At 48.1% G+C, this 27,037-nt stretch overlaps 1 protein-coding gene across 1 annotated transcript in view; it reads left to right on the top strand.

The window, feature by feature from the left end:
- Nucleotides 1-27,037, top strand: part of LOC309584573 (CBP80/20-dependent translation initiation factor-like) — a gene marked incomplete at its 3' end in the record, with an annotated part of 567,823 nt that overhangs the window by 388,660 nt on the left and 152,126 nt on the right. Inside the window, exon 9 of the mRNA XM_082300660.1 lies at nucleotides 25,134-25,575. Coding sequence (XP_082156786.1) covers nucleotides 25,134-25,575 — 442 coding nt within the window. The remainder of the gene's footprint in view (nucleotides 1-25,133; nucleotides 25,576-27,037) is intronic.

The following is a 27,037-nucleotide window of genomic DNA, read 5'->3' as shown; positions in this document are numbered from 1 at the left end:
CTCCCGGTGTTCTGGAAATTGTGAGGAATGAGACAACTCTTAAAAAGATTAATTTATTGAAAACAGAAAAATTGAAAAATTACAGAAATTAGAAAAATATAAAAATTTGGGATCCTACGGCTCAGTAGATGGTATGCCCCAGGAGCGCAGGGATTTGAGATCTTCTGGCTGAGACAGCACTAGACCTCAGGTAGAGAAAAAAGGACTTGCAGTGCTGGGCTGACTTTTAGCTGGTCCAAAGTAAAAAAAATTACTAATGGCTCCTTAATAGGAGTAGGCTTTTAACACCCAGCACCGACGTCTCCCACAGCTAGTCTGGAGAGAGCAAGAGGGGAAAAGAGACCCCGCCTCTATACTTCATCCTTTTTATAGTTTTTGCTCCGCCCCCAGTCCGCCCACAGCCCACCCCTTCGGTCCACAGCGATTGGTGCTTTCCCTTTGATGGATCATCTCCGTCCACCAATGGCTCATCGTTGTCGGGGGGGGAGGGTGGTATTGGTCGAGATAAGGGAGTTACAATGCCTTCATTAAAATTCAGATATTCAGGTTGCCATGGAGCTTGCCTGCAGAGTAATGGCCGTGGCTAAAAATAGCTGCTGGCTATTAGACTGGGTGGGGGTTTTGGCCTTGGAATTAGAATGCAAGTGAAAACCACCTACAAAAAGGTATTAAAATGCATCCAACACACCTCAAAACACTTGTAAAAGTATACAGTAAACACAGGAAAGGTAACTCTTATGGTGTACAAGTGGTTTGAAGTTTGAAAAGGGGGAAGTTTGTGATTTTTAACTGGGAAAATTTTAACTGGGAAGGGTGCAACTCTCTTAATAAACTACTTTAAACAATTGAAAACACTGATAAGGGAACTGGATTTTTGTACCTGGGCTGATGGGTTAATTGTAACATTCAATTTAAAAATAATTAACTCAAAATTAATTAATTAAAGCACTTAATATGCAAAGACCAAGCACAAATAGGGATTTCATGTATGACAAAATGACAACAGATCGGAGGGTTTGGATCCTCAAAGTTTATGGTAAATAATGCTTTGCTGAGTCTGAGGACAGGTGAGTTGAGTTTAGTGGTCCCTGACTGTTGTAGCAGCATTCGCTTGAGAGTTTGATGGGAACGTTCAACAATGCCTTGTCCAGTTGGGGAGTGAGGAATACCTGTAACATGTCGAAATCCCCACTGCCGACGAAAGTTTTTAAACTCCTGAGAGGTGTAGGCAGGTCCATTATCAGTTTTTATCTCCTCAGGTATACCGAGCACAGCAAAAGCTTGGACAAGATGTTTTTCGATGTCCTTAGCTTTTTCACCAGCATTTGCAGAGGCATACATAGCACCAGAGAAGGTATCAATAGAAACATGAACGTATTTTAATCTCCCAAATTCAGGGAAATGTGTGACGTCCATCTGCCACACTTTACCACTATTAATGCCTCTGGGATTGACCCCCATGCCCAGTGCTGGAAGCTGTAGCTTCTGGCAGTTGGGACATGTTGCCACTATTGCTTTTGCTTGTGTCCGAGACAGATGGAACATGCGGATAAGAGCAGGAATATTTTGATGGTACATGGCATGGCTCAATTTTGTTTGTTCAAAAACTTGGGGGAGCTTTGGTAAGTTGGCTGATAAAACTATGTAAAGGGATTCCTTGTGGAACAGGGGCATATGATATCCCTGGAAAAATTGGACAACCCAGGATTGCTGAGGAAAAACCCCTGAACTGGCCCCTGGCTGCAGGCAAGCCTGGAAGACACCTGGCTGCAGGCAGCCCTGAAAGTCCTTGGCAAAGTTATACACTGGTTGGCTCCCCCGCGGATTAGAGGCCGTCTAGAGGGACTGGGCATGAATCTTTGCAAAGTAGATATAAGCTTGTATAGGTAAACAATAAAGCGGAGAACGATGCTCAAATTGTATCCGTGCATGGGTCGTTACTCTGGCTAGCTCTTCAGACTCAAGCCCCTAAACCTGCCACCTGAGCAGGGATTCGAGTGATTTTCGCTTAAATGCGGTTTGTTTTTGCTTATATGTGGTTTGTTTCACTTAAATGTGATTTCGCTTGAATGCGGCAAGACTCTGAATCACTGCAAGGACGGTGAGGAGCCTGGAGAACTGGAGCGGGAGTGTCTCGGCAAAAAAGTTGAGCGGAGCCGGAGACCAGAGCTCGCGCAGCCAAGCGAGCCCCCGCAGGTAAGAAGCTATGGAATACCAGGCTTGCACTCGTCTCCTAGCCAGTATCCTCTCTAAGAGAGGCGAGACTGTAAAAGATCGAGATCTCTATGCCCTAGTTATGTGGGCCCGGGAACAAGGGTTTTTGAAATGCACTTCGCTTTTGTTCTCGACTGAAGAGTGGTGGGAAGTTGGAAACAGACTGTGGCAGTTCACAATTGAGGATGGAAAGGAAGGTAAAGAAGGTAAAGCTCTCGGATTAACATGGAGAGCTGTGACTAATACCCTTGCAGAAATGAAAGCAGAGAGGAAGGTGGCCGGGGCAGCCATGGAAGCCCTGGGGGGTGGCGGGCCCAGAAAGGAAAGAGACGGGGGGGTCTCACGGAGAGGCAGCTGGAGGCCAGGGCAGAGTCCAGGGTTGTGCGATTCTTCGGGCTGACCGCGGGTTGACCAATGAAGGGAACAACAGCACCAGTACGCTCACTGCGGGAGCTGCTGGACACGACGGGGAAGGAAGTTACCCCTCAGAAGTCTGAGGGAGATATGGCCGCAAAGTAAGGAAGTTCAGGCTCCTGACCCTGGGGGCAGAGCACAGAAGAGCAGAGGAGAAACAAACGGTCCTAGCTCCCGGCCGAAAACGGCAGCGCGCCACCCCCCTCTGCCGGGGAGCGCATCATCGTCCGACTGCGAAGCAGCCTCTGTGACTTTGCTGCCCGCAGAGCCAGAACCAGCCAGGGCTGCCGGGCGTCAGCCCCAAGAGGAGGAGAAGCACCGAGAGATGATGCATGAATTAATGAAGAAGCTTGCTAAATTGTCTATGCGTCAGGACACGCTGGAATCTAAGGCTTGCGAAACCACACCATCAGCACCGTGGCATTCCGTGGACCCACTGGTGAAGACAGCCACCAGAACTCCTATGTTTCCGTTGGGAGAACTGGGCACAGTGCCTACGCCCCCTCCCTTCCCGCAAGAGGACGTGCAGCCATCGCCTCCATCAGCCCCGATGGTGAGGACTGATCCATTGCTAAGGAGATGCAATGGAGTTGTCCATGACACAATTATTGAAGGAGATTGGCAAGCCGTAGATGCCCTAGCCTGCCCTGTAGTGATACAAGGGGACACCGCAAAGTGGGAACCCCATGACTGGAAGATCTTGCAGCAAGCCAAGCAAACAGTCACCATGCATGGCTTGCGGTCTGAAGCTACATGAAGCATTCTGCAGTTTATCTTCAGAGCAATGTCCTGTGTCCTAATGATTGCATCAGCATCGCACAGTTGTTGTTGACCCCTTCAGAGTTCCTGCTCTGGGAGCGAACGTGGAAGCGGCTAGCACAAGAAGAAGCTAGCAAACACCAAGGCAATACACAAGACCCACTGTATGCACTCCAAGCTGACATGCTAACTGGGAGCAGGGCTTTTGGAGCCATGGTGACGCAACTGACCACGCCCACAATCATTCATCAGTTGTCACAGACTCTTGCCCACAAAGCCTTGTTCTCAGTACCCAAAAAGAAGTCTCCTCCATAAGCAGCAGTCTGACAAGGGCTGTTGGAGCCATATGGTCAGTTCATTGACCGTCTCTCAGCAGCCTTGAAGGATGCAACTGAGCTCTCTGAAGAGCTCCAAGAGCAAATATTCCGGACCCTTGCCTTTGAAAATGCTAATAGGCAAACTAAGACAATTATTGCCACACTGCCCCAGGGAGCAGGAGTAGACAAGATGCTCGTGCGTGCTACCCGTGCAGAGCAGTTGTCTCAAACAGCTGCATTTACCACAACACTGCAGAATGTCCTGCAAAAACAGGGACAAGTCATCGCCGCAGCACTGACAGGAGGGACGCAAAGAAAAAAGAGGGTGAAGGCCGCTGGCCCACCTCCTGGTCCCCGGAGGAGCAGAGTAGCCTGTTACCGATGTGGTGAAGAGGGGCACATGAGGCGCACTTGCCGGAAAACAGTGTGGTGCCACAACTGCAATTCCGGCACCCATGCCACCATAGCATGCCACCATGTGGGAAATGGCCAGCGCAGCGCGGTGGGGCCACGCGCCAGGACATAAGTGAGAGCCCCAAAGAGCCACGAGTCGAGTGCAACCATGGTGGTTTCCTTCACCAGAACCGGCCAGCCACCCGAGGGAGCCTCAGAGTGGACGTGGCAACCTCAATAGAAGTCACGCTGATGAACCACCAGGTCACCCTGATCCTGACCACAGCCAAGGGCCCCCTGTCATCAGACGGCCCTCATCTCTGTGGCCTACTCGTGAGGTAGTCATCAACCAGCCGGCAGGGAGTAGTGGTGCTCCCTGGAGTCATCGATGACGACTACACCGGCGAAATTAAGATCATGGCCTACGTGCTGCAACCACCCGTGACTATCCCGCAGGGCAGTCGCATTGCCCAAATAGTCCCCATTCTCCTAATGACCAATGGGAGAACCAGCAACAGCAGTGTCTGCGGAGACCACGCTTCTGGGTCCTCTGGGTTTGACGTGTTTTGGACATTGAACCTGGCCCAGAGACCTCAGTGGCAAGTAATCCTGTGAAGGGGAGCAGAAGCCATCAAAATACAGCTGCTTTTCGACACAGGGGCCGACGTTACCATAATTAACCAGGCAGTATGGCCACCTGGTTAGGGACTGGAAAAACCAGCAGCCACGCTGGTAGGGGTGGGGGGAACACAAATCCCCCAAGTAAGTGCAACCCCAATTACCCTAGAATTTGAGGACAATCAAACCATTGTGTGTTGCTCCCATGTTACCAAGCTACCTCAGACCCTGCAAGGCCTGATCAGACGCGACATCCTTGTGCAGCTAGGCCTCGTGCTCACCACAGACCAGCATTTATGCTGACGGCCGCTGCTGATCAGCTGCCCATACGGGCTCTCACCTGGTTAACAGATGACCCTTTCTGGGTCGAGCAGTGGCTGGTAACAGACGAAAGGCTGAAGATAGTAGAACAGCTTGTTGCAGAACAGCTAGCAGCAGGACACATCAAGCCTTCGGTCAGCCCATGGAACACCCCCATCTTTGTGATCCCAAAGAAGTCAGGAAAATGGCACCTCCCTCATGACCTTCAACAAGTGAATGCGCACATGCAAACTATGGGGGCGCTGCAACCTGGGCTACCGGCTCCTACAATGATCCCAGCGGGATGGCAAATCACTGACTTAAAAGACTGCTTTTTCACAATCCCACTGCATCCAAAGGACACAGAACGTTTTGCCTTTACAGTGCCCACAAAGAATTGCAGTGAGCCTACTAAGTGCTACGAGTGGGTTGTCCTGCCCCAGGGGATGAAAAATTCCCCCATGCTGTGTCAGCTATATGTTGACTGGGCGCTCCATCCGATTTGATGACACTACGCAGAAGCACTCATCTACCATTGCATGGATGACATCCTGATAGCTACTGCTAAAGAGTTCCCAGATAAAGAGATGCAATGGGTCAGAGAGCAACTGCATGAGACTGGACTAGAGATCGCCCCCAAGAAGATCCAGCAGACTGCACCATGGAAGTACCTGGGCTGGCTCATATTAGACTTGCAAATTAGGCCCCAAAAGATCGAACTAAATACAGAAATCTCCATGCTCCATGATGCGCAATGGCTGCTAGGAGATCTGCAATGGGTCTGCGGAGTCACAGGAATCACGAATGCCGACCTCGCCCCCTTCCTGCCATGGCTGCACGGGACAAATGCTGCCGAACCTCGAGAATGCTCCCTGGACCAAGCAACAGCTCTCACCAAGGTCGCAGGTAAGCTGCAGCAGGCATGGGTGTCGCGCAGAGAAGAAGGAGTCCCACTCGCCATCCTCATCACCCAGCAGGTTCACATGCCATCATCCACCAATGGCAAAAGAAAAAGGGGGAGGACATCCGGATTCTCGAATGGATCTTCCCGCCGACTCAGCCACGCTTTAGACTGCAGTCCGGGGTAGAGATGGTGGCGCTTTTAATCCGAAAGAGTCGCGACTGAGTGGTGGAGTTGGACGGCAGGGAGGCAGAGGACATCAGTATACCAGTCCAGACATGGGACTTGGAGTGGATGCTACACCATGCGGAGGCACTGCAAGAAGCTCTGCTCGGATTCACCGGCATGGTCCATAACAAGCACCCACAGGGAAGGCTGGCGCAGTTGCTGGGGCGCTATGAGTGGCTGGACCGCCCGCTGAATGTAGAATGGCCGGTACTAGGGCGCACAGTGTTCACGGATGCGGGGAGGAAGACGAAGCTGGCCTCCTGTGCGTGGAAAGAGAATGACCACTGGAAGACTCATGTCATAGCAGGAGAACCAGCCGACAGCTTGCAAACACTCGAACTGCGTGCTGTGATATGGGCCTTACAACAGTGGTCGAAGGAACCGGTGAATGTAGTCAGCGATTCCCTATATGTCGTATGTCATTGGAATAGCCCTGTCTTGGTTTGAAAGACAGGTGTCTGCTAAGGAAGGCAGGAGCCCCCCTTGGAATGGCAGATGCAACTCCCTTCCCTCTGAGTTATTATAATTTTGAAATCAAGGGGCTTTTAGGCAAAGATGTGGGAAATAGGAATAACAGTTCTTTACTATTATATATATGTAACCAGTCAAATGAACAACAATAACTATGGCAGTAACAGCAAACAATCACAAACCCAGTGCCAGCCTTCTCGGCTGTCGGGCCCTTTTCCCCTTGGGTGCAGTTCTGCTTGCAGCCGGCAGGGGTGCTGGCAGCTCCTGGTGAGCAGGGCAGGTGTGATGGTTTCCCCGCGGCTGCAGGGGGCTCTCTGGAGCGAACTCGAGAAGCACACAGTACTGGTGCCCTGGGATCCCGGGGAGGGATGGGACAAAGAAGCTTCACAAACCCTTGGGCAGCTGATCCCGGTGTCTGGATGGACCCTCGGGAACAGCAGGCTGGAACAGCAGGCTGGAACAGCAGACTGGAACGGCAGGGACGAGCACAAATCCTGGATGGCAGACGAGATGTATCCAAACGGGGAACCCCCCCCGGAGGTCTGGGCAGGCAGGGTAAGCAGGGCTACAACGTAGCGAAGGCTGGAAGCGGCGGTGGGGCAGGGCGGCCATGGCCCAGCTACGAGCGGGGCACGGAAGGCGGGCTTGGGATCCCAGGACTTTCTCCAGCAGAAGGAAAAGCGGCCGAAGCAAAACAGCTTCCCTCTCTGTCTGAACGCGGAGACCAGACCGACTGCCCTCACCCCCAGGTGAAACAAAAAGAGCAGCCAGGTCTTTTGTTCTTAAGTATCTGGCCATTTGTTCCCCTAGCAACATGTATGGGGGGGGGGAAATTCTTTTAACAGAAAAAAAACCAGGAGAGCTCCTAAAACCCCAACACCCAACGGATCCATGATGCAGAAATCCAGTGTACTAACAATGAACATTTGGGCAGACTGCTTATCACATTGCACACCCTGCAACAACGGACACACCCCTGCTGTATCCTCCACGTTCGGAGCCACCAGTGGAACATCGGGTTGGGAGAGGGCAATGCCTGTGCAGATGAGGCGGTGACCTGTGCCTCCATAGTGCATCTCCCGCCAGTGAACATTTTTGAGCAAGCCAGATGTAGCCATGATTTGTTCCACCAAAACGCAAAATCCCTGCAGAGACAGTTTAGGATCCCGCTGATAGAAGCGAAAGGCATAGTGCGGGCTTGTCCCCGCTGTAGCCATCACGGCCCGGGGTTGGGTGTGGGAGTTAACCCCAAGGGTTTGAAAGCCCTCGAACTCTGGCAAATGGACGTCACTCACGTCCCTGAGTTCGGTCGACAGCGCTATGTCCATGTAACAATTGACACTTTTTCACACTTCCTGTGGGCTACCGCTCAGACAGGAGAGAAGGCACTGCATGTGGAGCGGCATCTGCTCTCTTGCTTCGCAGTAATGGGGGTACCCAAAAAGATCAAAACAGACAATGGGCCAGCATACACCAGCGGTCGCCTAGCCAGATTTATGCAGCAGTGGGGGGTAGAACATATCACGGGGATCCCACACTCGCCCACCGGTCAGGCAGTGGTAGAGAGAGCCCATCGTACATTAAAAGAATATCTAGGCCGGCAGAAAGGGGAAGAGATAGAACCAAGTAAACGGCTAAGCAAAGTGCTGTTTACATTGAACTTCCTCTCTCTGGCCAGGGATAGGGAGGAGCTTCCAGTGGCAATCCATCATCAGACAGTTTGTAGGGGAATTGAGCGAGCCCTTCCAGGAATAAGTGTTTTGTACCGTAACCCTCGAACGGGGTTGTGGGAAGTTCCCAGCCCAGTGCTATTTAACGGCCGAGGATATATGTGTGTTTCCTCCCCAGAGGGACTGCTGTGGGTGCCCAGCAAGTGGTGCTGTGCTACGCATGCAGGACCCCGAAGCGAGAAGGCACAGTCAGCATCGGCTCCTGAGGAAAGTAATGCCACTACTACAACAGCTGGAACTCTGGGACCCCCGTCCTGAGAAGCCTTGGGAGAGGCTGCAGACGTGGCTGAGTGAGGGCCTGAGAACTTTCCAGGTCCACCACTCTCTGTAGTGGGGACGATAGTGACACCCTGTGGCGAATGTAGCGGCTGCCCTGGGTGGTTGCTAGTGACTTGCGGTGGTTGTCAGCGGACCCTCTGGATACACAAGCTAACGTTAGAAAGCGGGTGGTATATGTGCCCGCCTTGTGCGGACCGTGATAGAAGGCAGAACCAAGAAAGGGAGTTGCGTAAATTCTTGGGTTTAGCACCAGACACAGAGGTAGAGTGGGGAATTGTTTTTGACTGTCTTGAGGCAAGGGCATTGGCGGACATCTTTGATTGGCTGTGCGCCCGTTTAGACCGAGTGAAGGCAGTATGGAGTGTGGCAGTGTTAGGGCGAGAGTGTAGCACACAGATGCGTGTCCCACGGCAGCATGTGGTGGCCCCCGAGTGCTGGGAAGCGACAAAGCAGCGCTGGGTCCGCAAACATTCTGAGAGGTTTGCTTCTTGTAAGCATCCTAACCGGGTCCCACGCAATGTTGACAGCAATCCAAAAGAGACAAAACATGTGGGTCACCCTAGCTAATTTAATGGGGCAAGACTCTATGTGTCTGAGCCTGGCCACGCCAGGGGACCCATTTTGCACCTGCTTAATTGGGGTCCCATATTTTAACCCGCAAGACTTCTGAGGGATGCTAAACAACAGCTCCCTGATAGGGAACGCCACAAACAATGGCAATTGTTCAGGGCTGATCGGACTCAAGCCTGTGCAGCAGCGTGCCTGCTGGCAAGCAGCATTCTTGAAAAGCATCAATGTCACCATGGGAACACCAGAAGAGTTAGATCTACTGGGTTCCACAAACCAAACTGAGGATGGTTACATGACATTCGAGCCACCCACTACCAGTCAATTAAATGTTAATAGGTGCCTTTGGGCCACTGTCGACCCTCTTGCAGACTGGTTTCTGAGAAACTACGAGTCTGAAGCAATTTACTACCGAATCAACCTCATGGGTCAAGCCCCGAAGCGCCTTCCCAGTGGTATGTTCTTAATATGTGGGGACTGCACATGGAATGGGGTTCCCGCCAGCCCACATAGGGAACCGTGCTACTTATGGAAACTCACCCTGTTCCATCCAAACCTGCATCCATTCTTGAATATCACCCACTGCACTGAAACCAGGGTGAGGCGTTCAGTCCATGAGCTCAAATGTGAAAGGACGGAAGAGCCCATCTTTTGGAGTCGTGGTATAATTTGGCTAGCATCTATGTTTTTACCTGGTGCTTCAGCAGCCAGGGCACATGCAACATTACACAAACTTGCTTGCTGGGTGAGGGATGAGCTAAACATAACTTCGCAGATGCTTGACGGGCCAAGCGCAGATGTTACTAGTGTTAGACATGCAGTATTACAAAATAGGGCAGCCATTGATTTTCTGCTATTAGTCCACGGTCACAGCTGTGAAGATTTCCAAGGTATGTGCTATATGAATCTTTCTGACCACTCTGTCTCAATGCACAAGCACTTCTCTGACCTCCAGAGGGGCCTGCACAACCTTCGGGAGACAGATGACCCTATTGGAGATTGGCTTAAGGGTCTGGGTATCACCGGATGGCTGCGTACCTTGGTAGTAGAAGGCTGCCGATTGCTATTTGTAGTTATATTAGGCTTAATAGTATTTGGGTGCATTTTTTCTTGCATTAAAGCGGGGCTGCAAAAGATCATCGACCAGGCCTGGGTTGCCCAAAAAGAAAACAGGGGATGTGTAGAGGGATTCCTTGTGGAACAGGGGCATATGATAACCCTGGAAAAATTGGACAACCCAGGGTTGCTGAGGAAAAACCCCTGAACTGGCCCCTGGCTGCAGGCAAGCCTGGAAAACACCTGGCTGCAGGCAGCCCTGAAAGTCCTTGGCAAAGTTATACACTGGTTGGCTCCCCCGCGGATTAGAGGCCGTCTAGAGGGACTGGGCGTGAATCTTTGCAAAGTAGATATAAGCTTGTATAGGTAAACAATAAAGCAGAGAACGATGCTCAAATCGTATCGGTGCATGGGTCGTTACTCTGGCTAGCTCTTCAGACTCGAGCCCCTAAAAAACTATGTCTGCTGGCATAGACAGAGCATCAGCTCTACGATTACCTTCCGCAATAAATCCTAGCAGGTTTGCATGTGACCTCACATGCATGACAAAATAGGGATGCTCTCTGTGGAAAACCAGATAAATTAGCTTTGAGACCAAATCATAAATTTTTTTTGTTTGAGATTTCTTTTAGGAGAGCATGCTCAGCGCTAACAGTTACTCCAGCTACGTATGCTGAGTCTGTGACCAAATTAAAGGGTTCTTTGAACCTCTCAAATGCTCTAACGACAGCTGCTAGTTCAGCTACTTGTGGTGATCCCTGGATTGCCTTGATGTCAGATTCCCACTTTTGCGTCTTTGGATTTTTCCATGTAATCACTGATTTTTTACTCTTTCCTGAAGCATCAGTAAAAATGATAATCACATCGAGGGGTTTTCTACTTTGAATCTCTCGAGGGATGAAAGAGAATGGCAGATTAAACATGTTATGTTTTGGGTAATGATTGGAGATTTGGCCTGAGTAACTATCTAATGCAAATTGTAAATTTATATTATTTTGGAGTAGGTGATCTAATGCGTGAGTTGTTACAGGTAAATAGATGCATGCAAAGTCACATCCTGCCAGGGTGCGGAGCCTTGCTCTACCCTTCATGATAATTTTTGCCATTAGTTCTTGTGGTTGTGTGATGGTTTTAGGAGGTTGGAGTGGAAGGAACACCCATTCAATTATGATGAGGGGTTCCTTCTGCTCTTTGTCCCACTGAAATATGAGGCCATGAAAGCGTGGTATCTTCCCTAGAATAACAAGCTTAAAGGGTAGGGAGGGCTGATACCTGTGTGCTTGTCTGGTGGAAATGAGCACTTGTATCTTTTTGAGAGACTGCCTTGCCTCTTCTGTCAGGGATCTAGGGGATGCTGGACCGCCTTCCCCTTTTACTAGGTTTGCAAGAGGAGCTACATCCTCTGTGGTGAGTCCTAACCAGGACCTTAGATAGGTCAGTGTCCCACAGATCTGTTGCACTTCCTCCAGTGTTTTTGGGTTACTATTAATGGTGACAGGTGTTGGGGTGATAGAGGTTTCTGAGATTTTGAGTCCGAGGTGTTTCCAAGGGCTTGTTCTCTGCATTTTTTCAGGTTGTAATTCAAAGCCCTTGGCCTCTAGGGCCTCAATCACCATGTTAAGTGTCTGCTCGAGATAATGATTATTGGGAGCACACACCAGCACATCATCCATGTAATGTAGGATGATGGCTTTCTCTGCTTTGGCACAGATGGGAGATAGAATTTTAGCAATATACTCTTGGCAGAGAGTTGGGGAATTTTTCATACCTTGGGGAAGCACAAGCCAATTATAATGTTCCATGGGAGTTTCACGATTAAGAGAGGGTACAGAAAATGCAAATCGTGGGGCATCTGCAGGGTGGAGTGGAATATGAAAGAAGCAATCTTTAATGTCCAGAACAGCTAAATGCCAATGTTGTGGGAGCATTGAAGGTGATGGCATACCTGGTTAATGGGGTCCCATGTCTTCAATAACCTTATTAACTTCTCTAAGATCTTGGAGTAGCCTTTATTTGTCCTTACCTGGTTTTTGTATTACAAACACAGGAGTATTCCATGGGCTATTAGTTGGCTAGATATTCCCTTTAGCCAATTGTTCAGCTACTAATGTTTTGAGTGCCTCTAAGTTTTCTTCTTTTAGCGACCACTGGTTAGCCCACACGGGTTCATCTGTTTTCCAAGTTAGCTTTTGTGGTCGGCAACTCAGCTCCAGTGGCTGCAAGGGAAAATTTTGATGTCTAGGGGTGATATCAATTTTTGTTCCCCACTGAGACATGGCATCCCTTCCCCACAGGGTGAATTTGGTGTCTAGGACATATGGATGAAGTGTCACTATTTGTCCTTCAGGACCTTCAATTTGAATGGTGTTTTTGGATTGCTTCGCAATTTGGGTACCTCCAATCCCTTGTATGATGCCCTGAGATTGCTACTCCCATTGCGCAGGCCACTGATCAAATGGAATGACAGACACATCAGCACCTGTGTCTATCATTCCCATTATACTGACTTTACGTGATTTGTGATGGAGCTTACATCCTGTTACAGGTTTGTCGTTTCCCAAAACCTCAGTCCAACAGATGGCTGGGATATGACCATCTGTGGGCAGGTATTTGGGCAGTGGAATGGCCTGTGCAATGACTTGACCCTTTGGCATAAAGTACGGTGGATATATACATTGTACCATTAGGTTAGAACACCCATTCTGATCCACTTTCATGAGTGTGGGTGTAACCTCTATCCCAGCAGGTGTTTCCCGAGTGTCCCCAATAACAAAAAGGTATGTAAATTCTGGCATGTGGTACACATTCTGGAATGAAATGGGTATTACAGTCTGTTTGTTGTTGTTGAAATGGTGTGCTTTATCACAGGTTACCTTAAACCTGAGTCCAGAAGTCCAAGTTGCTTTGTCTGCAGCCCTATTTATGTCTGAACGCAGAGATGTTAGGATGCGTTGAGTCGCTAGTTTCCCTTCTGTTGACCTGGGGAAACAGTCTTTGGAGAGTTTTTATCAGCAATTGTAATTGTTCTGCAATTGCGAGCTACATGTCCCTTTTTCTGACAACGATAGCATATAAAGTTACCTTGAGATTGAGTTTCGTCTGTACCCATAGCATTCTCCACAAGCTCCCCCACCATCCCCACTATTTTGAAAAAGGGAACAGCTGTATTCAGCTGCACCTTCTTTGTACAGACTTCGAGGATAGATTCAATAGTCGGAGCTGGGTGCAAAGGAAGAGTGAGGATGACTTGTTTGCAAGCATCATTCGTATTTACTTGGAGCAGTTCGAGTAGGAGTGCTTGTTGGAGGTCAGGATTAGGGACCTGGGAAAAGATAGCTTCGTGCAAACGGTTATAAAACCGAATAATATTTTCATTTGGCAATTGTTTGATGTTGGTATAATGAGATGCAGGAGTCTGAGACGGTAGTAATGTTAAGGGCTTTTCAGCAGGACATGTGATTTCAGTAAGAACTGGACGAGGGATAAGCATTGCTTGGTTTTGGGGATTTGCCATATTATTGTCACCAGATAAAAGGTTGTTGGGGTTTTAGGAGCTCTCCCTTTTTTTTTTTTTTCTGTTAAAGGAATTTCCCCCATACATATTGGTAGGGGAACAAATGGCTGGGTACTTCAGAAAAACAAAAGAGCTGGCTACTTTTTTTGTTTCACCTGGGTGTGTGGGCAGTTGGACTCTGGCATTTGGACAGAGATGGAAGCTGTTTTCTTCGTCTGCTTTTCCTTCTGCTGGAGAAGCCCTGGGATCCCAAAGCCCGCCTTCTCCGCCCTGCTGGGGACCGGGCCATGGCCGCCCTTGCCCCGCCATTGCTTTGAGCCTTCGCTACATTGTAGCCGTGCTCGCCCTGCCCAGACCTCCGGGGGGTTCCCCGTTTGGATATACCTCATCTGCCACCCAGGATTTGTGCTCGTCCCTGCCGTTCCAGCCTGCTGTTCCAGCCTGCTGTCCCCGAGGGTCCGGCCGGACACCGGGATCAGCTTCCCAGGGGTTTGTGAAGCTTTTTTGTTCCATGCATCCCCGGGATCCCAGGTTACCAGTGCTGTGTGCTCCCCGAGCTCGCCCCAAAGCGCCCCCTGCAGCCGCGGGGAAACCATCACACCTGCCCTGCTCACCAGGAGCCGCCAGCACCCCTGCCGGCGGCGAGCGGAACTGCACCAAAGGGGAAAGGGCCTGACAGCCAAGAAGGCTGGGACTGGGTTTGTGATTGTTTGCTGTTACTGCCATAGTTATTGTTGTTTGTTTGACTGGTGTTCTGGTTTGGCCAAATTTAGAAATATATCCTCTGAGGGAAGGCACAACCACCCCTCCCCCCACCAGGTTCGGGGAAAATAAATTTTTCTCGAAGGAAAGTGAAGGAGATAAAACTATTTATTTACCAAACACACAGGAGAAGGAAAATAATGCTAAATAATAAAATCTCTCGCTGTGGAGAAAAAACCTGGGAAATTGTTAGAGTCCTCCCTTTGGTCTCCTTGGAGCTGGGGCTTGGGCCAGGGCCAGGCCCTCTGTGCTCGGTGGAACGTCCTCCCGATGTGTTCTGATATTGCAGCAGTCCAGCAGAAAAGGGAGAAAATCCAAAATTCCAGGGAAGGAAAAAATTCAACTCTCAGTCTCTCTTTCCAGAGAAAAAGAAGCTGAACCACTGGCCAAAAGCTGATGGGAAAGCCGGAAGCCGGGTGCCTCCTCCCTCCCCTGCTGCAGCTGGGAAAAAAAACGCTCTCTCTATGTGACCTTGAATAAGCTGCAAACTGCTTTGAAAAAGTTTTGCTCAGTTTTTCCCTCTCCCCCCTCTCAGGCTCAGTTTAGAGGCATAGAAAGGCACAAATTTAATTTCTGGGCATAGGGCAGTGACATGGGATACACATCATAAAGTCACCCCAAGACAACTGGTTATACACATATATAATAGTAAAGAACTGTTATTCCTATTTTCCACATCTTTGCCTAAAAGCCCCTTGATTTCAATATTATAATAACTCGGAGGGAAGGGGGTCGCATCTGCCATTCCAAGGGGGGCTCCTGCCTTCCTTAGCAGAAACCTGTCTTTCAAACCAAGACAAAGGTCGAATGTGATATAATTATTGTCAAAGTCCAGGTAATTATCTGGAGTTTGCCACAAAATTTGCAATAAATCAGATAAAATTATTTTCCATTGTTGTTTCCACAACACAAAATCATCAGGTGTGAGAAGATTTTGCATTATTGTAATTAAATCATGAGGTACAAGTAAATGAGTTGCAAAAGTAGCACTTAAAAGGCACTTAAAATAATTACTATGCATCCCAAACTCCTTAATTGCCTTGCACAAATCCTTAATATTAGAATAAGGAAAGGGCATCCAGCCAGGGTTTGCCCCTGTGCTAGAGAGTGTAGTAGAAGCAGTTGGAGTTACTTCCTGGTAGCCATGGGTTCCCAGATTTAAGGGAGTAGTCACATGATTGTGGGAATCTGGGACGGGAAAATGGGAAGCAGGGGCGGGGAGTGGAGGGGCAGGGGCGGGGAGTGGAGGCGGGGACGCGGCGGGAGGAGGGGAGGGGTTGGGGGCGGGGTTGTGGGAGGCAGGGACGGTACTTGAGCCATGGGCAGGAACAGAGGGAGGGGTGAAACACGACACTGTGGAGGCGGGGTTGGGGGCAGGGACAGGTTGTTACATGGGAGTGGGAGGGGATGGGGACAAGAAGGGATTTGTGGGGTGGGGGAGAAAGGGATTGTGGGAGGTGTAGTTTGGGGATGAAGAAACATTGCGTCTGCCATTATTGGCGACAAACAAACTCAGAGAACAGGGTGTGGGGGGAGGGGTTTTTTCCCGGGCTGCGAGCACATAGCAATGGCTGTCCCTGGGAACAAAGAGGTCAGGCGAGAAGGGGGTTTTACACGCGCTTGAAACATGAGGGCTAGAAACTGGAGAAAAGGGAGTGGAGAAAAGGAGTTGGAAAGGTCCTGGGACGGGCTCCGGATTCCCGTCCAAGGCAGGGTGCTGAGGAAACATGGGTGAGCCAGGAGGACTATAGCTCTCCTGTGCTAAAAAGTAGTCTTCTCTAGCTGTGTTTTCCAACATAGGGGAAGAGGGGTCAGGAACACAGTGGTTGGAAGAGGGTGTAAGGGAATTAAAAGAGGGTTTTTGCAGTGGCTTTTCATGTACTGCTTTTTTCTCTGTCAAAGTATAACTCAGTAACAGGAGAGGAAAGAATTTTGAAACTGTTTCATCTTCTGAACGCCTAAGAGAGGAGAGTTTTCTCCCCACCTTATCCCAAAATTCAGGAGAACTCATATCCTCGGAGGTCAGATTAGGAAAGTACTGAAAAAGCCAGCGTACAAAAGACTGAACTAGATTTTTAGGGTATTTATGCCCGGTACAAGAAAGGTAGCTTTGAACTTGGTGGTATATTTCTCTATGGTGTGCAGAAACCTCAGATCCCATTACGAATGCAGCACCACAAACCTCAACCCCTAATCGCAAAAAAGAGGGGAAAAAAAACAAAAAAAAAAGAGAAAATTTGCACCAGAACCAGCTTAAGACAGGAGCCCCTATACCAGCAGGGAAATACTCACCAGAATTCTGGATTTACCACAGGAAAGCAGGTCCAGAGGAAAAAAGTATGCGAAATGGGTCTTCTGCTTTCCAGCCGTTCCCTCACCAAGTGGTGTGGGGGAGGGTACAGGCTGAAGCTCTGGGCTCGCTGTTACGCAGAAAGTAACAGCTCGCTACAAAGAGCTGGCACAGCAGGAGGTGCAGAGCTAACTCCAGCAGACATGCAGCTGCTGGGACACCCTAAAAGTCTCTCAGAGCCGAGGTTCAGAGAGAGCACACTGGGCACCAGATGTGGAGATATACTCACAGCTTTTTACTGGCTAGCACTCGTGGTTCAATGCCTTAGAAAGCCTCGGGCAGCCTAGAGAGGTAGCACGGGCAATCTAGCATTTCAGTAGCTCTAAAAGCGGCAAATAGTAGCTGCAAAGCTGATACCACCAGTGGAAGCAAGGAGGGAGAAACATAGTCTTTGGTTGCCAATTCCTGCAATTAGAAGCTTTCAAACAGAAACAGAAACACACAGATGTTCGCAGAAGGATTGCAAAGCCAGAGGGCGGGCCTCCTCTCGGGCCCTTTCTTTTATTCGGAGAAGGGGAAAGGGGAGGACTGGGGGCGGACCCGGGGTGACCGGCTAATCAGACACTGCTAAAGAGTTTGAGTTACATTTGGTTTTGCTTGCGCTTGGAACAAAGGAGTTCAGAACACATGGCAGAGGCAAGTCCTGGCTTGTCTTGGGGAGGGGGAGGGGAAGCTCGGAACAGGCAGCAACAGCCACCTGTGGTGGGGAGAGGGGTGATATGCCCTGCCACACGGGCTCTGCAAAAAAACAGGACAAAACCAGAATCCCTTCACTGCAAGGAATGTAGCATGTCTGGGAGAGTTTTGTTCCATGGGAGAGTTGCTTGGGATTGAGGGCAAGAGTGGTGTCCAGGAACGTTCTTCAAAGGCAAGAACCAGCATGTCCAGGGCACCCAGTCCCTGAGCACATGCACAGGATCTCAGTCTGTTTGGCCATACGGGATGCTCTGCATCATGAGGTATAAGTCTCAACTGTCATTGGGGATGTATAGAATTATAGAATCATTTAGGTTGGAAAACACCTTTAAGATCACTGAGTCCAACCGTTAACCCAGCACTGCCAAGCCCACTGCTAAACCATGTCCCGAAGTGCTGCATCTACACATCTTTTAAATCCCTCCAGGGATGGTGACTCCACCCGTGCCCTGGGCAGCCTGTTCCAATGCTTGACAGCCCTTTTGGGGAAGACATTTTCCCTAATTTCAAATCTAAGCCTTACCTGACTCAACTTGAGGCCATTTCCTCTTGTTCTGTTGCAACTTGGGAGAAGAGACGGAGCCCCACCTGATTACAACCTCCTTTTAGGTAGTTGTAGAGAGTGAGGTCTCCCTTGAGCCTCCTTTTCTCCAGGCTGAACACCCCCAGCTCCCTCAGCTGCTCCTCATCAGACTTGTACTCTAATGTAGCTCCTTACCTCTCAGTAATTTTAAGAATTGCCTAACCAAATCTGCATATAACCACCAGAAGAATGTAACCCCACATTGTCCTCAAGCTCTCCACATGCCAGACAAATGGTGGGGGTTCTCAGAGGACTTGTCTCCCTTGAGGGGTGTCCTAGTTACAGGAGTAGGGCACCAGTTTAGGACTATGTGGGCATAACCAAACTACGTATTCTACCCCCTCTACATCATTCCTGATAAACTGTTAATGATGGATTGTTTGCAGTAGCTGCCCAGTGCACACCTGACACCTCAGGCTACAAGCTGGGTGTTAAATGAGATAAGGAAAAGAGGCAAACCCTGTGAGGTAGGCTAGTGGGGTTTTTTTTCTTCACACAAATGACTCAGCTGTGATAACTCCCCTCTGGGAAGCACCAGCACATTCACACCCAGCCTGAGGGATCATCTCTGCTAATGAGCCATAATGGATTCAATGTCTGTCTTCGTTTAAAAGGCAGATGTCTGCCAAGGAAAGATGACCCCCTCCCTCCAAATCATTATAACTTTGAAATTATGGGGCTTCCAGGCAAAAATATGGGAAAAGGAATAACAGTTCTTTACTAGAATATATATATATATGTAACAAGACAGAACAAACAACAAAAAGAAACAATAACAAATTCCCCACCCTTTAAGCAGTTTCCCCTTTGGTGTAGTTATGACTATAACCGGCAAAGGGCGCTGGTGGCTCAGGCAAGGCAGAGAGGCTGCAGTGACTCTCCCGCAGCTTCAGGGGATGCTCCAATGCGAGCCCGGAACCTCTCCAGGCAGTCAATGGCGGCTCAGAGAGAGTGGGAGGAAAGGGACGACTCCCTCAGGGTCTCACTCAAATGGCGATTGGTCCTTGGCACCACCTATGGCAACCTGCACGGGAAGTGGGCAGGGCTTGGTTGCGATGTCGAGCTATTGCACAGAAAGGGAACAGGCAGGGGTGGCCCTGGCCTCAGATGACATCCCATGCATCAGCTCTGGACTCCCAAATGGCAGGGAAGCAGGAAAAAGCAGGGAGGCTTGCTGTGCCAAGACTGCAATGCAACGAAAATGTCATTGTATCTTTAAGATTTCACAGCCGCGGGGTGGGGGCACTGCCCAGGCAGTCTTTCTTGCCCTTGTGGTGTAGGATTGAAGATATCGCGTGAAGTGGCAGCGAGAGCTGGCACTGGAAGAAGGTGTGGCTCTCCTGCTGGGCGAAGGAGGAAGAGGTTGGAGGCACAGTGCTGCAGCGAACAGTCCTCCTGCAATGACTTAACCCATCAGACTCCCAAAATATCCCATGACTCACAGTATTACATCATTCCATTGTGCAACTCCCAACCCTGGGGGAGGTACTGAGCATTCCTCACCTGAACCTGAGCATATCTTTGGGTTGTGGGACTTCTGGTACCACTCTGGATCCAGAGCAGGACCAGAACTTCAACAGGACTGTGACCATTACTTCGACAAGACTGCAACCATCACTCTGACCAGCAGGGTGCCAGGTTTACTCTACCAGTTTTCTCTGTATCATTGTATTCATTGTAATCTCTTTAGTAGATTGTAACTGACCTGTAATCTTTCTTGAGGTAATTGAGTGAGGTTCATTTCTCCTGCCACTTTACTTTTAAGCTAGCACAGGGGGCTATGAGCAGGGCTGATGGAACAGACCAACTGTTTTAGACCACAGTTGTCCATGTGTCTGGAGTTATTTTCCCCAGCCCTGTGCCTTCCAGCCCCTTTCCTTGGGAGGAAATGATGTAGTAAAAAACTTGCAGGAATCCCATATTTCTGAGCATATAGACTGGTAATCACTAAGACAGCTGAAGCCTTAGATTTGTTTGCATAAGCTCCTCTGACAGAGTAGACATTTGTCAGATATAAATTCTGTTGGAAGGTATCTCATTTACTTAATTAAATTTAAAAATTGGTGGAGAAATGATAGCATAAACAATACTATCCTATTTCCAGTTTGGTAACCCTGACTGTCTCCCCTTGGTTTTTAATACTTCTGCAGTTTTTCTGTGACTCTGAATGTCTCTAGTTTCCACATTGACCAATGGCCAAATCCCTGGTCCCACTGAAGTCAGGGGAAGTTTTGAGCTGAATTGGAATTTGGCCTTTGAAGTGAAAATAGTTAATTAATATTAAATGGAGTCAAGATGTTAGAAACTACTGTGCTGTCTAGATACTTTTTCTTGTAGCTGAAGTAGGGTTCCCCACAAGGCACTGTGTCCTTACACCAAAGGATGAGCAGAGAGGGACAGAAGAAGGATTTCCCAGTAACTGCAGCATTTTTTATGGGGTGAATTCTTGCTTTTCTTGCAGATGTTGCTGTGTGATTCAAGCTTCAGCTGTTCCTCCCTTCAGCATCACAACCTAAAAGCCTGGGTTGGAAAGTGCCTCTAGGTTCCTACATGGTCTGGTTTCCTAAGCTTGGCATGTCACCCCAAGCTGCCATCTGTGCACCTACATTCCTGCCCTTGAACAAGCATGAGGTTGTTACCATCAACTCAACCCACGCATGTTGTGGGGTGCCCTGGTCCCCAACTGTCACGGGACGAGTGGGAGCTTCAGACAAGCCCTACCTTGGCTTCAAATTTTGGCAACAGTTTAAATTTAACGAATCATTCTGGCCCACAAGTTCTAGTAATGGCAGATCATGTCTATTTATAAAAATGAATTATTTATTAAACAGACAAAAGATCTTAGAGTTACTACACAGTATAAAACTAAAAAGAACTACTAGTAGATTACAGCATAACATAAAACAGTGCATGATATCAAGGTACCTATATTAAAGCTAGCAAAACAAATAGTATTGATTAGGAGTTAAATGTAACTTACCACAGAAATTATGATGATGTACACAGATTCCTTTCACTTAACCTCCAGGTCAGCAACTGCAAAGCAGGCTTCCCTACTCATGGGAGAAACTCCATACATTTCCAGGGAAATGTATAGAAAATTTCTGCTTTGTGAAAGTTTGGTATTGCTTTTATAGTCGTAAAGTGAGATGTCTGTTAGAAATCCAGCTTATCTTTCCAGATATCACTTCAACTGTAAGATGTTTATTGGCAGCTAGGAGATGCCAGACCAGTGTTAACTCCATGGCACCAAAATAACTCACTATAAGACAGCTTGTCCTGTTTGAGTTATCTGATCGGTTAACAAACAACAGATAAGTTCTTGTGGGGGGCAAGATGCCCTGCTACACCAATTTGTCCCTTCCTGGGGCTCTCTATGTGCCCAGCATCTTGGTCACACCTAAGAGCAAGGACGGGTCATCCCAACCTCCCAGGCTTTGCGATGCTGTGCATTCAAAAAAGTTTCAAGATCTGGGTCCCATTCTTCCTGCTTTGGCTCTTCTTCCCTGCAGATCCTATTTCTTCTTGGCTTTTCTTCTTTGCTGGAGTGTTGGGAAGATAAAAGCACACAACAAGTCTTTGCTTGAATGCTGAATAATTGTCTAGACCCCTGACTGCTGCCAAGTCACAGACGTTGATCCTTGTTTACCATTCTACCTCCTTTGCCTTTTCTTTCTTGCAATCTTTTTTCCTTAACTTCTTTAACTCTGGTGTTTTGTGTCCTGTGGTCAGTGACTGAAGAGCTTCAGTTTGTGTTTGCTCTGCCCCTTGCCATGGGGATATCACCTTTTAACTGTCCCATACAGGGATGGAGCTGCCAGTCCTCTCCCCATCTAATGTAAAAGCCCCAAATAGAACAATCTTGCGTATTCCACATTGACTTAACTGGGTTGGTTTTTTTAAAACATTTTTTTCTTTCACAACCATTAAACAGAAACAGTTTGGATTATAATATCATTATGTCTTTAGGAAAAAACTTTCCCCACATGCATTTCTTGCAGGAATTCAGAGCAGTTTGGTTTCCAGCTCATTTCCAGGCATTTTCCCTTACCTCGGCTGAAATTAAAGCTGTGTGAAACTTTTATAATTTCTGTGCAATAATTTCCGTGCAATAATTTCCATTTAAATAAAGTAGAAGTCTGTCTGGTTTATGACCCAAGGCTGCAAGTGTACCCAAACAGTTAGATGTTTGAGAGAAGAGCAAAGCCACAGAAAGCACAACTTGCATGCTTAAGCATGTGAGGGCTTGGTACTGGATAAGGGTTTTAATTAACTTTTATTTTGATATTCCTCTTTTAATAAGTGCTGCTCTTTACAAAGCTGTTTATGTGATTGTGTTACTGAGAGGAAACAAAGAAATGCCAGGAAAACTTGATGTGGAGAATCTGTACTCATAAACTGCTTGTAAGCTCCAGCAAACAGGAAAGCTTCTCCCCCTCTTTTTTTCCTTTTTTTTCTTTTTTTTTTTTTTTTTTACTTCCCTGCCATTCAGCTTGCAAAAAACCCCAAAAACAACCCAAACAAAAAACCCACGTTGAATATCTCAGAAAACTGGATGTGGTGATTTGAGACTTAAGACAAATTCCTTCTACTGCCACTACCACGAAGCCTCTTCCTCCCATGTTTGCCAATCACGAACCCTCACTCTATGGTTATGAGCCAGTTGGCCTCAAATATAGGTTTTAACTCCTGGGGATGCCAAGGAATACAGATTCCATGGGCAGATGGCTTTGGCAGGCAGGGTTGGAAACTGTTTAGCTGCTGACCATTGAAATGTCTTTGTGAATGGCAAATTCCTTCATCTGACTGAGCATTAAAGCATCCCCCGTGCTCTCAGAGTCAAGACTGAGCATTAAAGAGGCATTGGAAAGGCAGGGAGGTGCTGCCTTGCTTAGGGCTAGCCCTGCACTGTCCTGGGTGAAAGTACACCATTCCAGGACAATTTCCTTCTTAGTTGCATCCTTGATGATGGCATTCTGTCTCTGTCTTCTCTGCTCGAGACAGCCATGCTGCAGCCTATGTGGAAATATGAAATGTCTGAGGCTGCCAAAGTGGTTTTTTCCATTTGACTGTTTTTTTGGGGGGGAGTTATCATCTCAGCTACTGGTTCTAGCCAGCACACAGGGGCTTGCTTGCCCCTTCTGAGTCACTGTAGTCTTGAGCCAACCATTTGCAGGCAGTTCCTCCTCTTTGTGGCTGTTGAATTTCCATGTTATCTGTTTGGAGCTGTATGCATATAGCCTATCTGGAGACAATGGTCCTGGCTCCCCATGCTGCCAGAGCCAAGCATGATCCTCAGCTTCTTCGTCCATGCATGTGTCCTGTCCTGGTGTAGCAATGATGAAGGACATGCATAAAGAAAGGTGTATTGGGTTTGCATGGCCAAGCTTTGGTAGCAGGGGAAGGGGGGGGGTGCTACAGGGATGGCTTCTGTGAGAAGCTGCCCTAAGCTTCCTCCATGTCCATCAGAGCCAATCCCTGGTATCTCCAAAGACGTATGTGCTGCTGGTCAAGACTGGGCCAAATAGAAATGGTGGCAACACCTCTGTGATAACATATTTAAGAAGAAGAAGAAAAAAGTTATGGCTCAGTTGCAATTGTGACCAGAGAAGAGCAGGGTGAGAACATGTGAGAGGACCAACTCTGCAGACACCAAAGTCAGGGGAGAAGGAGGGGGAGGAGGTGCTCCAGGCACCAGAGCCAAGATTCCTCTGCAGCCTGTGGTGAAGACCATGGTGAAGCAGCTGACCCCCTGCAGCCCATGGAGATCCATGGGGATGCAGAGATCCACCCACAGCCTGTGGAGGACACTCACACTGGAGCAGATGGATGCCTGAGAGGAGGCTGTGACCCCGTGGGAGGCCTGGGGAGAGACGACCCCATGCTGGAGCAGCCTGTCCTTGAAGGACTGCACCCTGTGGAAGAGTGACCCACATGGCAGCAGTTTGTGAAGAACTGTTTCCCATGGGATGGACTCACATTGGAGAAGTTCATGGAGAACTATCTCCAGTGGGAGACATCCCATGTTGGAGCAGGAGAAGGATTCCTTTCTCTGAGCAGCGAGAGAAATGACACATGATGAACTAACCCCCATTCCCTGTCTCCCTACACTGCTGAGGGTGGAGGTAGAGCTGGGAAGGGGGGAGGGGGGGGGAAAGGTGTTCTTTTAAGGTCTTATTTTACTTCTCATTATCCTGCTCTGATTTTGTTGGTAATAAATTCAATTAATATTTTTAATTTGAGCTTGTTTTGCCCATTCCGGTATTTGCTGAGTGATGTCTCCCAGTCCTTATCTCAACTCATGAACCCTTTGTTTTATTTTCTCTCCCCTGTCCAGTTGTGGAGGGGAGTGATAGAGAGGTTTTGGTAGGTGGCTGGCATCCAGCCAGGGTCAACCCACTACAAAAAGCCAAACAAAACCATTTAGTGTGGGCACCTTGTTTACTTGGCAATTTACTTTTTAGCTTATTTTTTTCCACTTAGAAATTCCTGATACACTTTAAATTGTTCACTGCAAACCCATGCAGCAGTATGCCATGTTAGTACAGCAGAGATGGCAGTCAAGAGGAGCAAACAATGCTGTAGGCCAGGTGTATCAGGAGGTCCTTAGGTCTTCAGAAAAAAATATCTCCTGATATTTCTTGCCTGCCTGACTTCCCTTTGCTCAGCTGGGACTAACCAGATATTCCCTGGTTCAGTATGGAAGCAACACAGAAAACACAGAAAGCTGGGAGAGATTTTCCTGGTAACCAAAGTAATATATCTAACTGTTCATGAAAACTTTCAGCTGAAATATCCCTCTTTCTGAAAGAGATTTAGATGTGCGAGATTGTTAGATGTCAAGAAATTGAGTCCCCTCTTGTAGTAGGGAGACCCACAGAGCCCACCCACCAAGGGCCAGTCTGTTTGGTGGGACAGATGTGTTGACCAAAAAGGACCATGCAGAAAAGGTTGAACTAATGACCTTCTTTGACTTTCTAGGCGACAGCAGAGACTTCCTGGTGGGAACAAGTCTCAGCAGCATGCAGATCATCAGCAAGGTGGCACCAAACACAACAGGGACCACCAGAAACTCTACCAAGGAGGCCAGGCCCCTCACTCCTCAGGCAGGACAGGCCACCATGGCTACAGTCAGAACCGGAGATGGCACCACAACCAGAAACACTTGCCCAATGACAAAGAAACACACAGAAACACCAAAGAGACTGAGAACTTGAAAATGGAGGACACCTCCATCTGTGCAGTTCACATTCCCTTGGAGATGCACCGAGGCCTGGAGGCTATGGAGAAGCAGTCTCAGCAGTACATCCAAGAGTCAGAGACCAAGCAGAAAGACAGCATTCATGAACGCATTGGGGAAAGACCCAAGATCAGTTTGCTTCAGTCTTCCAAAGACAGGCTGCGAAGGAGACTAAAAGAAAAGGTATTATTTCTTAGGGAAATGTTGAATTTCCCTTTTTACAAGAGTCTGGCTGTTGGCCATTTTCCATACAAAGGGTGGGGTGGGCTCAAGAAACCTTTCCATCAATGCATCTTAATCTCCCAGTGTCAACACTTCTCTCAAAGTGTCTTCATGCTTCTTCAGGAGGCCTTTTATTGACACAATTAAGTCTTGGAGCTTGACTTCTTGGTTGAGGTTGCTACCAGCTTGAGTTCTTCAAAGACTGGGAACTCTTTTCCTGCATACCCTTGGGGAAAGCTGGTTCACACATGAGCTATGATGTGGGTGCACCTTCCAACTGACTCCCTTCCAGTCTGCAGAGCTCATCGACTTTGCAAAGAGGTCTAAAAAAGGCAATTTGTCTCTCTACAATTACAGAGCTAAATCCCAAGCTTTGACTTTTGAGTGCTGAATAGCTGTAGTCAGCTACTTCAATACTGATATCCATTTATCTCAGCAATTAATTGAAATGACCTTATCTTTCCCACTTCCTTCCAACAACCTAACAATAGCTAAACTATTGCATGCAAGTGACAGAGGAGAAATACTTTTTTGAAACAATATTCAGCATCAGATTTCTGAAGAATTTGGAGATGATATTTCCATTTTCCCCCTGTGAAACTCAGATTCTTTCTCTTGAGATTCTTTTGTCAGACTAGAAAATGAATCTGTAAGGGTATCTCCAATGAGATTTCCAAAATAAGTAGCAAAAATAACCTGAACATATACAACTCCATGGGAGTGCATGTTGGAAATGTATACCTTTGAATGCATGAGCATTTACTATTTATGTATGTGGCATGAGGGGGAGGAAGAGATTTTGTTAGTTATTTTTATGTTTTTTAAAGCAATAGGAGTATAGTAGAGACTTTCAGATGATTAATGCTCTCCCTGTGAATTTATAGTCTTATAAGAAACACATCACATAAGTACCCAATCTTAGGGGGTGGGTGGGTATTGTCAACACAACTGGCCTCCTGAAGGGAGTTTTGGACAATTCCAACTGCTGTTTGGCATTGGGGTTGTCCAAAAAATTGTTGCAGTTTTGTATTATATAGCATGTTTTAAGAGTTTTTCAAATGCTGGGATAATGTGACATCTTTAATCTCAAATCATTAAATATATCACAGAATCACAGAATATGTTGACTTGGAAGGTCCCACACGGATCATTGAGTCCAACTCCTGGCCCTGCACAGGACACCCCAAGAGTCGCACCATGTGCCTGAGAGTAGTGTCCAAATGCTTCTTGAACTCTGTCAGGCTTGATGCTGTGACCATTCCCTGGGGAGCCTGTTCCAGTGCCCAACCACCCTCTGGGTGAAGAACCTTTTTCTAATATCCAGCCTAAACCTCCCCTGACACAACTTCAGGCCATTCCCTCGGGTCCTGTCACTGCTCACCACACAGAAGAGGTCAGTGTCTGCCCCTCCTCTTCCCCTCAT

The sequence above is a fragment of the Coloeus monedula genome, assembly GCF_965178545.1.
Source record: "Coloeus monedula genome assembly, chromosome: W".
NCBI classification, from domain to species: domain Eukaryota; kingdom Metazoa; phylum Chordata; class Aves; order Passeriformes; family Corvidae; genus Coloeus; species Coloeus monedula.
The sequence above is the reverse complement of the archived record's forward strand: the minus strand, read 5'-3'. Positions and strand labels throughout refer to the sequence as shown.